The following is a 15,143-nucleotide window of genomic DNA, read 5'->3' on the forward strand; positions in this document are numbered from 1 at the left end:
GCGGTGCCCAGCCCCCAAGCACTGAAGACACGACGCGTGCCTATCAGTGAGCGAGATGACCCGGGCGCACTGGGTGCACTTCTTGAAGCTGCTGGGAGACTTCGATGTCATGGGCGGAAAAATCACGCCGGCGAGATCAAAAGTCAAAATGGCGGAAAAGGCACCACAAAAACTAGGGGAAGAAAACTTCGACCCGAGGCCTAAAAGCGGCCTACCCCGACGACGAAAGAAAACTTACCGGGGTGAAAAAGCTGGAAATATCGGGGGAAAAGAGACCGAAGAGTCCCTTTCCTCACACAGAATGTTTTTTTTTTTTTTTTTTTTAACACGAAGAGAACGCGCGAGGTCGACTTTGCGGGGCACGACACGGCGAAAACACGACCGTACCGAGCGCGGACAAAAGAAGACTGACGAACACGAGCCGGTTCGGGCGGGAAGACGGCCGCGCATGAGCGCGCGAGGACTAGCAAAGGCCTTTGCTAGTGAAGTTTCCGATTGGAGGGGCTGCCGTGGATGTCACCCATCAGTGAGAACAAGCAGCCTGCTTGTCCTCGGAGAATAAATTTTTTTTAAAGTATATTAAAAGCAAGAAGCCGGCAAAAGAATCTGTTGCATAGCTAGATGACTGAGGGGCAAAAGAGGCAATCAGGGAAGACAAAGCCATAGTGGAGAGATTAAATGAATTCTTTGCTTTGGTCTTCACCGAGGAAGATTTGGGAGATATACTGGTGTCAGAAATTCAAAGCTGACGACTGAGAGAAACTGAATGAAATCTCTAAAAACCTGGAGGATGTAATGGGGCAATTAACAAATTGAAGAGTAGCAAATCTCCTGGACCAGAATGGTACTCATCCTGGAGTACCGATAGAATTGAAAAATGAACTTGCAGAATTATTGTTAGTAATACGTAACTTTATCTTTAAAATCGAGCATGGTACCAGAAGATTGGAGGGTGGTCAATATAACGCCGATTTTTAAAAAAGGTTCTAGAGGAGATCAGGGAAATTATAGACCAGTGAGCCTGACATCGGTGCCGGGCAAAATGGTAGAGACTATTATAAAGAACAAAATTACAGAGCATATTCAAAAGCATGGATTAATGAGACAAACCACCTTATAATCGGAAGAGAAAAACTCCTATATTCCGACCTAAATCGGGAGATGGATGTCTTTCTCTCGCGGGTGCCCAAATCGGTATAATCGAAAGCCGATTTTGGGCGCCTTCAACTGCACTCCATCGCGGGAACAAATAAAGTTGATGAGGGCGTGTCAGAGATGTGGTGAAGGCGGGACTGGGGCGTGGTTATCGGCCGAGGAGAGATGGGCGTCTTTAGCTGATAATCGAAAAAAAAGGTGTTTTGACCCGATTTTGGGTCACTTTATTTGGACCCTTTTTTTTCACGAACAAGTCCCAAAAAAGTGCCCCAACTGACCAGATGACCACTGGAGGGAATCGGGGATCACCTGCCCTGACTCCCCCAGTGGTCACTAACCCCCTCCCACCAAAAGAAACCCACTTTACAAACTTTTTTGCCAGATTGTATGCCAGCCTCAAATTCCGTACCCACCTCCATGACAGCAGTATGTGTTCTATCCTCTGACAGCCTTTCCCTGGTTCCTATGTGGCTCTCGGGTGAGTGTGACACCTTTTCTGTTATGCGCACTGCAGAGTCACATCAGCAATGCATTGTGGTGGGTGTAGGGTATTGGGCACCGTGATTCCACTAGCTTGTGTTACATGCTCACGATGTTGGTAGTTGGTAGGCTCTACTCCCATGGTGCTTTTCCCTCTGCTTACTGGGTCAAAGTGTGCCCTGTTTTGTTTCCGGTAGTCCATGAGGTAGTGGCCATTTTTGTAAGCCAGTTTTAACTCCCCTTCATGTGTTACCCACGTTAGTGAAAGTGGGCATTGTACAGCATTCTGCCAGCTCTGACCTACTGCTAATCTCAGTACCAGGGAGACTCTTTGCCAGTGGGGCACAACCTCTGATCTGCAGTTAACTGTGAGTAAACGTGCTTATTCAAATAAAGAACGTTTTCAGAGACATTAGTGTTCAGGTGTCAACTGGTGTGCCAAGGTTCTACAGCAGCAACAAGTCCTAGAGGCCTGCGTGTATGCAGGTCCCTAGAGCACTTTAGTGCAGTGCACTTCAGGCAGGCGGACCCAGGCCCATCCCCCCTACCTGTAACACTTGTGCTGGTAAATGGGAGGCCTCCAAAACCCACTGTACCCACCTGTAGGTGCCCCCTTCACCCCTAAGAGCTATGGTATTGTTGTACATTTGTGGGTAGTGGGTTTTGGGGGAGGGGGTTGGGGGCTCAGCACCTGTGGTAAGGGAGCTATGCATGTAGGAGCTGTTTCTGAAGTTCACCGCACTGACCTCTAGGGTGCCCAGTTGGTGTCCTGGCATGTCAGGGGGGCCAGTGTACTACGAATCCTGGCCCCTCCCATAACCAAATGGCTCGGATTAGGACGTTTTAGTGCTGGCCGGTTTTAGTTTCCATTATCGCTAAAAAAAAAAAAAAAACCGTCCAGCTCAGAAACGAACAAATCCATGGCATTTGGTCCGTACAAACCGTATTTTCGGAAAAAAAAAATGACTTTTTTTTTTTTTTTCAAAAATACGGTCTGTCCCTCCGCTTCACTTACCCGTTTTCGGACATAGACGCCCATGGAGATAGGCGTTCGCCTTCGATTACGCCCCTCAAAGTCAACATGGATTTAGTGAAGGGAAATCTTGCCTCACCAATCTACTACATTCCTTTGAAGGGGAGAAAAAAACATGTGGATAAAGGTGAGCCAGTCGACACTGTATATCTGGATTTTCAAAAGGTATTTGACAAGGTAGCTGATGAAAGACTCCAGAGGAAACTGGAGAGTCATGGGATAGGAGGTAGTGTCCTATTGTGGATTAAAAATTGGTTAAAAGATAGAAAACAGAGAGTAGGGTTAAATGGTCAGAATTCTCAATGGAGAAGGCTAGAAAGTGGGTTCACCAGGAGTCTGTGCTGGGACTGCTGCTTTTTAACATATTTATAAATGATCTAGAGATGGGAGTAACTAGTGAGGTAATTAAATATGCTGACGACACAAAGTTATTCGAATTTGTTAAGTCGCGAGAGGATTGTGAAAAGTTACAAGAGGACCTACAGTGGGGGAAATAAGTATTTGATCCCTTGCTGATTTTGTAAGTTTGCCCACTGACAAAGACATGAGCAGCCCATAATTGAAGGGTAGGTTATTGGTAACAGTGAGAGATAGCACATCACAAATTAAATCCGGAAAATCACATTGTGGAAAGTATATGAATTTATTTGCATTCTGCAGAGGGAAATAAGTATTTGATCCCCCACCAACCAGTAAGAGATCTGGCCCCTACAGACCAGGTAGATGCTCCAAATCAACTCGTTACCTGCATGACAGACAGCTGTCGGCAATGGTCACCTGTATGAAAGACACCTGTCCACAGACTCAGTGAATCAGTCAGACTCTAACCTCTACAAAATGGCCAAGAGCAAGGAGCTGTCTAAGGATGTCAGGGACAATATCATACACCTGCACAAGGCTGGAATGGGCTACAAAACCATCAGTAAGACGCTGGGCGAGAAGGAGACAACTGTTGGTGCCATAGTAAGAAAATGGAAGAAGTACAAAATGACTGTCAATCGACAAAGATCTGGGGCTCCACGCAAAATCTCACCTCGTGGGGTATCCTTGATCATGAGGAAGGTTAGAAATCAGCCTACAACTACAAGGGGGGAACTTGTCAATGATCTCAAGGCAGCTGGGACCACTGTCACCACGAAAACCATTGGTAACACATTACGACATAACGGATTGCAATCCTGCAGTGCCCGCAAGGTCCCCCTGCTCCGGAAGGCACATGTGACGGCCCGTCTGAAGTTTGCCAGTGAACACCTGGATGATGCCGAGAGTGATTGGGAGAAGGTGCTGTGGTCAGATGAGACAAAAATTGAGCTCTTTGGCATGAACTCAACTCGCCGTGTTTGGAGGAAGAGAAATGCTGCCTATGACCCAAAGAACACCGTCCCCACTGTCAAGCATGGAGGTGGAAATGTTATGTTTTGGGGGTGTTTCTCTGCTAAGGGCACAGGACTACTTCACCGCATCAATGGGAGAATGGATGGGGCCATGTACCGTACAATTCTGAGTGACAACCTCCTTCCCTCCGCCAGGGCCTTAAAAATGGGTCGTGGCTGGGTCTTCCAGCACGACAATGACCCAAAACATACAGCCAAGGCAACAAAGGAGTGGCTCAGGAAGAAGCACATTAGGGTCATGGAGTGGCCTAGCCAGTCACCAGACCTTAATCCCATTGAAAACTTATGGAGGGAGCTGAAGCTGCGAGTTGCCAAGCGACAGCCCAGAACTCTTAATGATTTAGAGATGATCTGCAAAGAGGAGTGGACCAAAATTCCTCCTGACATGTGTGCAAACCTCATCATCAACTACAGAAGACGTCTGACCGCTGTGCTTGCCAACAAGGGTTTTGCCACCAAGTATTAGGTCTTGTTTGCCAGAGGGATTAAATACTTATTTCCCTCTGCAGAATGCAAATAAATTCATATACTTTCCACAATGTGATTTTCCGGATTTAATTTGTGATGTGCTATCTCTCACTGTTACCAATAACCTACCCTTCAATTATGGGCTGCTCATGTCTTTGTCAGTGGGCAAACTTACAAAATCAGCAAGGGATCAAATACTTATTTCCCCCACTGTATAAGACTGGGCATCTAAATGGCAGATGACGTTTAATGTGAGCAAGTGCAAAGTGATGCATGTGGGAAAGAAGAACCTGAATTATAGCTACGTCATGCAAGGTTCCATGTTAGGAGTCACGGACCAGGAAAGGGATCTAGGTGTCGTTGTTGATGATACGTTGAAACCCTCTGCTCAATGTGTGACGACAGCTACGAAAGCAAATGGAATGTTAGGTATTTTTAGGAAAGGAATGGAAAACAAAAATGAGGACGTTTTAATGCCTTTGTATCACTCCATGGTGCGACTGCACCTCGAATATTGTGTTCAATTCTGGTTGCCATATCTCAAAAAAGATATAGTGGAATTAGAAAAGGTACAGAGAAGGGCAACGAAAATGATAAACAGGATGGGAAGACTTCCTTATGAGGAAAGGCTGAAGCAGCTACGGCTCTGCAGCTTGGAGAAAAGACAGCTGAGAGGATATATGAAAGAGGTCTATAAAATAATGAGTGGAGTGGAACGGATAGACGTTAATTGCTTGTTTACTGTTTCCAAAAATACTAGGACTAAGAGGCATACAATGAAGCTACAAAGTAGTACATTTAAGATGAATCGGAGAAAATGTTTTCTTCACTTAGTGTGTAATTAAACTCTGGAATTTGTTGCCAGAGAATATAGTAAAAGCAGTTAGCTTAATGGGGTTTAAAAAAGGTTTGGATGGTTTTCTGAAGGAAAAGTCCATAGACCGTTATTAAAAAGGATTTGGGGAAAATCCACTGCTTATTTCTAGGATAAGCAGCATAAAATGTATTGAACTTTTTTGGGATCTTGCCAGGTACTTGTGACCTGGATTGGCCACTGTTGGAAACAGGATGCTGGGCTTGATGGACCTTCAGTCTGTCCCAGTATGGTAATACTTATGTACTAATTTGGAACTACCACCGGCCCAATTCCACCCCCAGTGTGCAGCATTTCCAACACTAGGGAAAAATAGGTTCCTATTTTTTTTACCACAGCAGTTACCCGGCAGTAATCAGACAGTGCTGTTCACAGCCTGGTTAGTGTGCGAGTCTTTATCGCAACCTCAATGGGTGGCAGTAAGTTTTCCCCCCGTACGGCCACACGGTAAGTGCAATCTTACCATAGCTGCGGTAAAAAAGACCTCAGCACATGGCAAAAATGGCCACCGCCACTAGTGCAGGGCCCCTTTTATTGCAGCTTAGTAAAAGGGCCCATACGTTTTCTCAATAGCAAAAACAAGCAAAAAGCAACATTTTTATTTGAGCTCTCTGATCCCATGCTCCCTGCCTCTTCTACTCCTGCTAAATCAGGAAAAAGGAACCACATGACAAGATTTTATATCTATAAACAGCTGCCAACAAAACCTTTATATTATTGCATTTTTCTAACACTCTTGAAAGTGAAGATCCTGCCCCTAGATATGCCTACATAAAATCACATAGAAGTATGCATTGTGTTTTCCTAGTGCTTGCTTCTGTGTGTGTATAACCTGCGGCACTTTTGTAAGCATCTACTTGAGTGAGTAAAACACTATTTTACATGCTCATGGTGCTTATTAAAATTCCCCCCTACCTGGTTTTAGTTTTAGAGGGTTTTTATTTCTTTTCCTTTTTTTTTTTTTTTTAACACACACTAGTGAAAATGGTAAAGGAAGTTTGGTCTTTCCTTCTAATTTTCTTTCCTTGAGACCCAACAGACAAATCCAGAGCCAATGGGTTGTGTCTACCAAGCAGCACACAGAGACAGAGGCCAATTAATCACTTGTGATCTCTAGTTTATAGGGGTACCATGCAGCCCCAAGCTCACAAGTATGTTTAAGCAAGCATTGTGAAATATCTCCCTATTTCTCCATGAAAAGGGGAATCCAAAGTTCCAGGTTAACAATCACCACACACGGGATCAGCAGAAGCACTCCAAACTCTTCTCACCAAATACAGGAAAGAAGAAGAATACATGGTTTAGGGAAGGAACTCTGGACTGGTCTGATGGGACTCAAGTAAAGAATTAGTAGGTAAGAACCAAATTTTCCCTTCCTTATTTGTCCTCACCAAACCTGTGCAGAACAAATGGGATTGAACAAAATACCTTTTCCGAATTCCATGCTTTATGGCAATTCTTTCCTGGAGTGGAGGAGTGGCCTAGTGGTTATAGCACCATTCTTGACATCCAGAGGTGGCTGGTTCAAATCCTACTGCTGCTCCTTGTGATCTTGGCAAGCCACTTAACTCTCCATTGCCTCAGGTACAAGCTTAGATTGTGAGCCCTCCAGGGACAGGGAAACACCTAGTATACCTGAATGTAACTCACCTTGAGCTACTACTGAAAAGCTGTGAGCAAAATCCAAACATCCCCCCCTAAAAAAACAAAAAAACAGCATCCAGCTGATAGTGTTCAGCAAAAATATGAAGTAAATCAAGTCACTGCTTTACAAATTTCCTCAGGTGAAACTGCATGCAACTCTGCTCAAGAAGCTGCAACATGCTGAGAGAGTCTGCTCTTAAACCTTTAGGTGGCAATCAATCCTTGAGTTTATAGGCCAAAGAACTAGTCTCTTTTTATGCCAATGAGCAATGGTGGCTTTTGAAGCTGCTATGCCTTTATTAGTGCCACCAAAAGGCATAATATGACCTCTGAAACTCAAGCAAAACCTCCAAGTACCACATAAGAATTCAGTGAATATCCAAGAGATGGAGAAACAAACTATTTCCCACAATCCTCTCTCCTAAAGATGGAAACACCAGCATCTGAAATGCAAAAAAAGGACTCCTGACAGGATAACATTTGCAATTCTGAGAGCTTCCATGCTGAAGAGATAGCCATTGAACATGGTCTTAATATAGTCTTAATATCATAAAGTCCTTAATAGTCACCTTTTTCAATGGCTCAAAGCACCAAATTCAAGTTCCAACCAGGTGAACTTGCCTCCTCACTGGAGACCTAATATGTGCAACCCTTCTGAAGAAGTGGGGTGCAACTCCTGTAGCACACTAACTACACTTTCAATGAGTCAACTACCAAACCTTCCTTGTGTCCCTCTTGCAAGAAGGAAAGAATTGGCACAACTGAAACTTGACCCAAGCACACACCATGGACGTTGGCCTGCTGAAAGCTATACACAGTGAGGCCTTGGGCTTATCTTCCAGCAACCTCTGGGGTTTTACCCAGATCCTTTACCAAATTCTCCAAGTCTTCCCTAAACAGCGGCTTCCATTGAAAGGCGAGCCTGCTAAGTTATATCTTTCAGGTTATGGCCACAGCACAGTTCTGGAGCCCAGCCAAGACCATTTTGCTCTTTGCTGAAGTTCTGATGAGATCATATAAGGCATTCACCACAAAAGCCAAGCTTGCTTCAATACATGCAGACTCTTGAGGAACATCCTGGGTCTCTCTCTGTTGACTCTTCATGGGACTTCTGTGTCCAAAGCACATAGGCTCTGGAGACACAGACACTACAGACCACTACCTTGGAGACCTAATGCAATCATCTCAAATGGCAGTTCAATAAGGTCTCTAGTTTGCAATCCTGAACAACCTCCAAGGCTGTGACACTCTCAGCCAGGATGGTAGTTTTAGTAACCGCTGTCACAGTGGGCTGTTTCAACTTCTCCTTCTTTTCTGGCACCAGAAATTAGGATTTACCCATGGCCCTGTAAACTCTGAACCCAGCTTCTGGAGCTTTCCACTTTGTAATATGAGGGCTCAAATCATTTGATATGGCAGAAAGGTTTTAGGAGACTTTCTAATTCCCTCCTGGATAGGATCCCTTACTGAGACCAACTCTTGGACTGGGGGTTTCTGAAATGCTCAGTGCCTCCAAGATTTGACCCATGATGGATGACAGTTCCTCCTTGTGGAAGAGGTGCACCACTGTAGGGTCATCACCTTCCCTTATCCCCCACATGAGAACTCTTCTCTCCAGGGGGTCGAACGAGGCCCCTCTAGCTACCACAGTGGAAGCCCCACCACACTTCAATAACACCATCAACCACAGACTGGGAATACTAGTCCTCCAGTGCCTCCAGCCTTGGTTCCTCCAAATCCCTAGTCCTAAACTCATTCTCTGTGGCACAACCTCCCCTTCTCCTATATAAAACCTACTATGCTACTATATTACTAATTAAGCAACAAATTCCAAGGACAAATAGGTCCCTGCTCCCAGGAGTTCTGGGCTTTCTCCTGGTCCCCAGAAGATTCTCCTTAGGGCACCAATTCTTTCTAGCATGGGTGCTGGAGAAACTGTCTCTAAAGGAACTGAAGAGGTAGGAGCCAATGTAGCTGACATTCTTGAGCTGTCTATTCCTTCAGTATCCAAAGGCTCTGTTCCTACAAGGCAATTTCCTGCCAGGCTCTCCTTGATATCGGTATGCCCCGCTGTCTTGCCATGGCAAAAGCCTCACTGCTACAAGTTGCCCCAGCAGGAACAGCATTTGGCCTGATCAGACATGAGCCTCCATTTTTTTCCATGAGATAATGTGCTACACTGCTACTGGTCTAGAGACAGCTTGAACTGCCATGAAACTGTACTTATTTCCTTGAGCCTGAGTGCTGCTCCTAGCATGGCAAGGCTCCCAAGAGAGCATGCCAGCTGCCCACCCAAGCTCCTGCAGGTTGATGCACTCTCCCCCCCCCCCCCCCAAACACCAGCTGATGCTTACCAGCTCAAGCCTTAGTGTAAGGTAATCAGCTGAATGCTGTCTGCAAAGAAGTGAGCACTGATTCCCAGGGACTGAACAAAGACTGCTAAAGGGCTCAAGAAGTTAAATAAGAGGTGAGAGGATTGAGTCCTGAGGCACCCCACATGTCAGCACAAGCCCATGAAGGATATGTAGAAAAAGCAGTCTGACAAAAAGAAGCAGAAACATTTGAGACCACACTCCTGGAAACATGTCATTAAAAGGGAATGATCTACTAGATCAAAAAGTGCCTGTGAGGTCTAAGGAGACCAGCAGGACAAGCTTTCTCCTTTCAAGGAAGTTATGTAACTTACTCAGCATCACTATGAGACTGGTTTCTGTATTATGCTGTTCTCTAAAGCCCAATTGTCTAAGATAGAGGATATTCATTTTGTCTACAAAAGCTCTCAGTTGTGTACAAACTGCTCATTCTACTAATAGGGCTATTTAAAGAAGGTCAGAAGATAAAGGGGGGCGTGTCAAGATGGCTGCCAGACCGAAAGGTTGGTAGAGAGCTCCGAGCGTTTTTGGGGATATTTTACCTCAGTGCGATAATGCCTCATTCCAAAAGGAAGGGAACGTTAAGGAATGTTCCTCAGCCTACCTTAACGTCTTCCCCAGCCCAAGCGTCTCTGGAACGATACTTTCCCGGTTTCTCCAAGTCTCAGAGGGAAGTAGATCCCATAGCGGGGGTTCTCGGAGAAGCGAGCTCCCCGCAGGGAGAGGAAGCCTCCCTTTCGCCACCATCCACATCGACGATCCCTCCGTGCCCAGCGTCGATTGCGGCCCTGGAGGGAAACCCCACCGATCCCGGAAGTGTATCGGAGGCGGCAACCAGCGAGGACCCAAGACCGCAACAAACGGCTCTGAAAGCTGATGGAACTTGGTTTCCCTCAGCAAAAAATCCGGAGGTGACACTAGAAACACTTTGGGTGATGTTGGACCGGATGAACACTACACTGCAGCAAACCTCAGGTGATGTTATAAATTTAAATGCCAAGTTCGAGGGTTTAAAAGTAACTGTTGATTCCGTAAAAGAAGATTTAACAAAGCAAGTGACAACTTTGAGGAAAGAAGTGGATATGCTTAAGGACTTTAAAGATGTAGCTCTTAAAGATAATATGGATATGAGGAGGAAAATTGAACAACTAGAGAACTATAACAGAAGGCTTAACCTCCGTCTTTTGAATTTTCCCAAGTTAACAGGGGTAACCCCGATTGATACATTGCGTAGATATTTGACTGAGATATTAAAAATCCCCCCAGACTCTATTCCTCCAATAAATAAGATTTATTTTATTCCTAAACCAAAGGGGGAATTACAAGGTATTGAACAGAATATGCCTGATCTACAAAATATCTCTGAAATTTTGGAACAATCTATGGAAATAGTATTGGATAGAGCTACATTAATAATTTCTTTGGTCTTTGAGCAAGACTACAACAATATTTTAAGACTTTACTTTCGGAATTCCAAGGCACAATTTTGTGGGTCTAAAGTCTGGATGTATCCAGATGTGACAAAACAAACACAACAGAAAAGAAAGGCATTTCTTGCTTTAAAACAAAAGACAATGGATATTGGGGGATCTTTCTTTTTGGCATATCCGGCTAAATGTGTAGTCAAACTAGGTCAAACTAAATATAACTTCTTTTCACCGGAACAACTGAAATCGTTTCTAGAAATGAAACAACTGAAGTAATATGTAGGAATATGTAGAAATAACTTGGAGAAATGGCAGCTTTTACCTTTGTTTAAAGTCATTAGTTTTGATTACTTCTCTAACTCTATCACTCCCCCCTCGTTTTGAGGTCTAAGAAAGGTTAATTGTGTTTCTTAATTGAAGTTTAATATACTTCTTTCTGCATAAGATATTTTTTCTTTTTAAATTTCTTTCCTTTTGTGGATATTAAATAATGCAGGAAGAGAACATTAATAGTACTTATTACTTACCTGTTTTATGTTCGCAAGATTATTCTTGTAAATGATATATCGAAAATATAAATAAAGAATTAAAAAAAAAAAAAAAAAGAAGGTCAGAAATAACTAAAGGGAGGTGTGGTCCAGGTTTCCCATTTTTATGGTTCAATAATTTTTATTGATGAAATAACAAAACATATAACCAACATTCTCAGCATAGTTCTGGTAATTCCGCAAGCCAAGGTACAAGTAACTAGAAAAACGATTGTTTCATCACCATTTATCATCATTCCACCCTTCCTGCCCCCCCTCCCCCCACCCATCCCTTACAACCTTCAGCTGTATCGCTGTTATACGTCTATCAAACATTGGAAAAAAATGCAATGTCAGTATATTATATAAACTTTAGAAATTTAGCAGGTGAACTATAACGTAGAGAGCTTTGGGTCTTATAGCCCTCCACCTTTCGTGGCTTAACGTATATACTATAAGTCCGTTTCCCCCCCCCCCCTTCCCAATCCCTACAAATATAGATGTGGTTGACATAGATACATCTCCACTCAGTCCGTGTGGGGTGCTTCTCCCCTCCCTTGCGTGCTTGTCAGCTTATGAAGAATGTGGCGTCTAGTAGCAGGGTGGAGAGTGTTCCAATATTTTCCCCAGACTTTCCTAAAAGCGTCGGGGTCTTTTCCATGGTTAATTGATGAAACTACACCACAGAGCTCCTGGTGCATTAGTTCAGTCATCTTTGTCCTCCACAATTCTCTGGTAGGAGTCTGTTCCTCTCGCCATTTGAGCAGGTTTCCCATTTTTAAAATAGGCCTTACTACTTCAGCAATGAGAAACTTCTCCAGAGGTGAGACTACAGTTAATCACAAATGGAAGGTTGGGATGGAGGGCTTGCAGAAAGTTCAAGAGCTTTGAGAGAAGTGAATCTAATCTGAAGGTGACAGTAGAGGACTGAGAAAAAACATTCTTCTAGGGAGACAGTAGTAACTAATGTCAATATCTCCCAAAACGTATGGAACAGCTTGCTGGGGGGTTACAGCCTAGGTCTTGGCTAGATGGGCCCTTGTTTTCCACTTGGGGGGGGGGGGGCAGTGATCCCTCCTGAGAGGAGGCCTGATCCCACTCCTTTGTAGAGCAGAAACATGTTGCCTTTAACTACAGTCCTTCCATAAAGAAAACAGTTTTTAAAACCTTTTCTAAACAAATGGCTGTCATAGTGAACAAAGTCCCCAAGGATGTAACAATTAGGTTATTGACAAGATAGCTCTATAATGTGTTGGATGACAGAGTCCCAAGGTGATAGAGAAGGGGGAGGGGGCAATGAGGGCGAGAATATAGAACAGGTTAGGAAAATTAATTTGTTAAAAAAAAAGAAAAAGAGCTTCAGTGTATGTGGAAGTAAGGCAAATTTTCTCAACAGGACAAAGAGGAGGACCACACCGATATAGCCCTGTGCCTAGAAACAGTGGCAGCTTTGAACCAGAAAGAAGGCAGCGAGCAGCTTTGAACCAGAGTTAACATTACATTATATATCTGCTTTATATTCTGCAAAAGCCTATACAATTCCATGCGGATCACAAAAACAAATTATCTGGGAATTACAATACTACATCACAGTCTAAAATATAGATCAACCTACATATTTCTTGAATAAGAAAGTTTTAAGTTGTTTTCTAAATTTAGAATAATCCCTTAGAGAGCGGACTGAAATAAGAAGGGAATTCCAAACTGAAGTAGCTTTACAGGTCAAGGATGAAGACAATTGTCTAACAGACTTAACCGAACTTACTGAAGGAAATTTGAAGACAACCTGACCCCCATAATAGTTGTTTATTTACAAGCTAAAAAAAATCCCCAACCAAATGTTAAAAAAAAAAAAGTGACAGCTCTATCTGCTGGTTGACAGGCACAACCCATTGGTTCTGGACTGGTCTGGTGTGGACTATAAGGGACCACTGTTTTACAGTGCCACGCTGTGTAAATACTGCTTTGCTTCCTCACCTAACATGTGGAATTTCTGAATATCTAACAAAGTTAGTTGTATACACAGTTGAATTTCTACTTACTATTTTTTGAATAATGCTATTATGTGTACGTCATATCCACAGCACATATAATGCATATCACTGAATACATGTATGTATTTTTCTTCAACACATAGGGAAATAAGAGGTACCTTGACTGCTTGAGATGTTTTCAGACTTATGAAATATGTAGTAAAAAGAAATGCCAAACAAAAAACTTTCACACAGAGTCTAGATAGATTAGAAACCACAAATTAGTGCAACACACCTTAAAGACGTGTTTGATTAACTGATGGTAGACTAGTTTTCATATTAGCCAATGACATTCCAAATTAAATTACAAAATTCAATAACCCTGATAAGCTACCTAAACAGTACTCTGTAAAAACTGGAAAAGTAATATGTTTTTCTTGTAAACATGATGCTCTTTATTTTTAGCTACAGCTTTTAACATCACTCTTGATAAAATAGTTCTTCATATTTCAAGCCAAAGCATATAATTTCTTAAAAGCACATATATAAACTGCTCACCTTGTTGAGGACATCTCTCTGGCAGCCCAAATACAGATGAGGCAGAATTCGGGTTGGCCCAATGTTAGAGACAGGAAGGCAAGGCTGAGAAATACATGTGGGAACAACAGCAGCTTTTCCTTCACAAAGGCCAGGGAAACAGTCCGCGAATTCTGCAAAGCCACCTAAGAAGGAAGGAGAGATTTTCCATAGAAGATCATCAATTAAGCCTAACAGTTACAGCAATTGAATAAAAGTCTCTCTTAATTGTCTTTTTCACTACACACACACAAATACGGCAACTCATTTCTACCATTTACCACTGCCCTTCCGCCCTCTCCCACCAAACGGAGAAAAATAATTACAGCTGCAGTTGTCTCATTTCCACAGTTGCTGTTGCCATCTGCCAAGTCTGGTCTGCAATCCAGAACTTAATTTGTTTCATACGCCCACAACAAGGATATTGGAGCTTGGAACGAACTTGGAATGTCTTCATTTTTCTTTCAGAGCCTCCTCCTTCTACAGAATTCATTGTTTTAAAGCTCCCTCTAACTCTTTGCAAATGCTTTCAGGACAAAATTGCCCTAACCACATAATTCTTGACTGTCCCCCATGCTTAAAAATAGCCTAATCGCATAATTCTTTATGCACCACTTCTCATTCAGCCAAATTTTGCTAATTAGTGCTAGCCCTGGCACATTAAGGGATGTGGTTATCCCAAGATCATTACACTATATGCTGATTTAACGACTTCACCTTTTCTGAAGTTATTGGAAGATCTTGATTCAATTAAAATGAATATGGCAAACATACATATATTTCAATTATTCAGTTTTTATTAAACACTTTGGAACATGTACAACAGTAAGATATGAAAAATTACAACTGCATGAACAGAATCCATTTGTAAGACAAACACCATCTGAGTTTGGCTTCCTTAAGAAGGAGTCACCTTCCAAACACAGGGGATAATTTTATAACAGAGCGCCTATGTACACTCATAAATTAGTCTCCTACAATGACCCCTAGTAGCGCAAAAATTTATACTTGCTCTAAAGGTGTAAACGTGTGTATACTTTATGCACGTACATGCATATTTTATAAAATACATGCACACACAAACTCTTGCTAACTACACAACCTAGGAATTTCATGCATGGTGCATGTATAAGTAGACTTTGGGGCTCATTTTCAAAAGAGAAAAACATCCAAAAAGTCTCAAAGCGGCATTTGGATGCCGAGGCCCCGCCAGCCATGTA

The 15,143-nt window shown here is 43.0% G+C and overlaps 1 protein-coding gene across 3 annotated transcripts in view; it reads right to left on the reverse strand.

Moving 5' to 3' along the window:
* Nucleotides 1-15,143, reverse strand: part of DUSP16 (dual specificity phosphatase 16) — a 198,628-nt gene that overhangs the window by 23,546 nt on the left and 159,939 nt on the right. For all 3 annotated transcript variants that reach the window (XM_030214783.1, XM_030214784.1, XM_030214785.1), the window contains one exon: nt 13,906-14,069. In XM_030214783.1, coding sequence (XP_030070643.1) covers nt 13,906-14,069 — 164 coding nt within the window. The remainder of the gene's footprint in view (nt 1-13,905; nt 14,070-15,143) is intronic.

The sequence above is a fragment of the Microcaecilia unicolor genome, chromosome 9 (genome assembly GCF_901765095.1).
Source record: "Microcaecilia unicolor chromosome 9, aMicUni1.1, whole genome shotgun sequence".
NCBI lineage: Eukaryota > Metazoa > Chordata > Amphibia > Gymnophiona > Siphonopidae > Microcaecilia > Microcaecilia unicolor.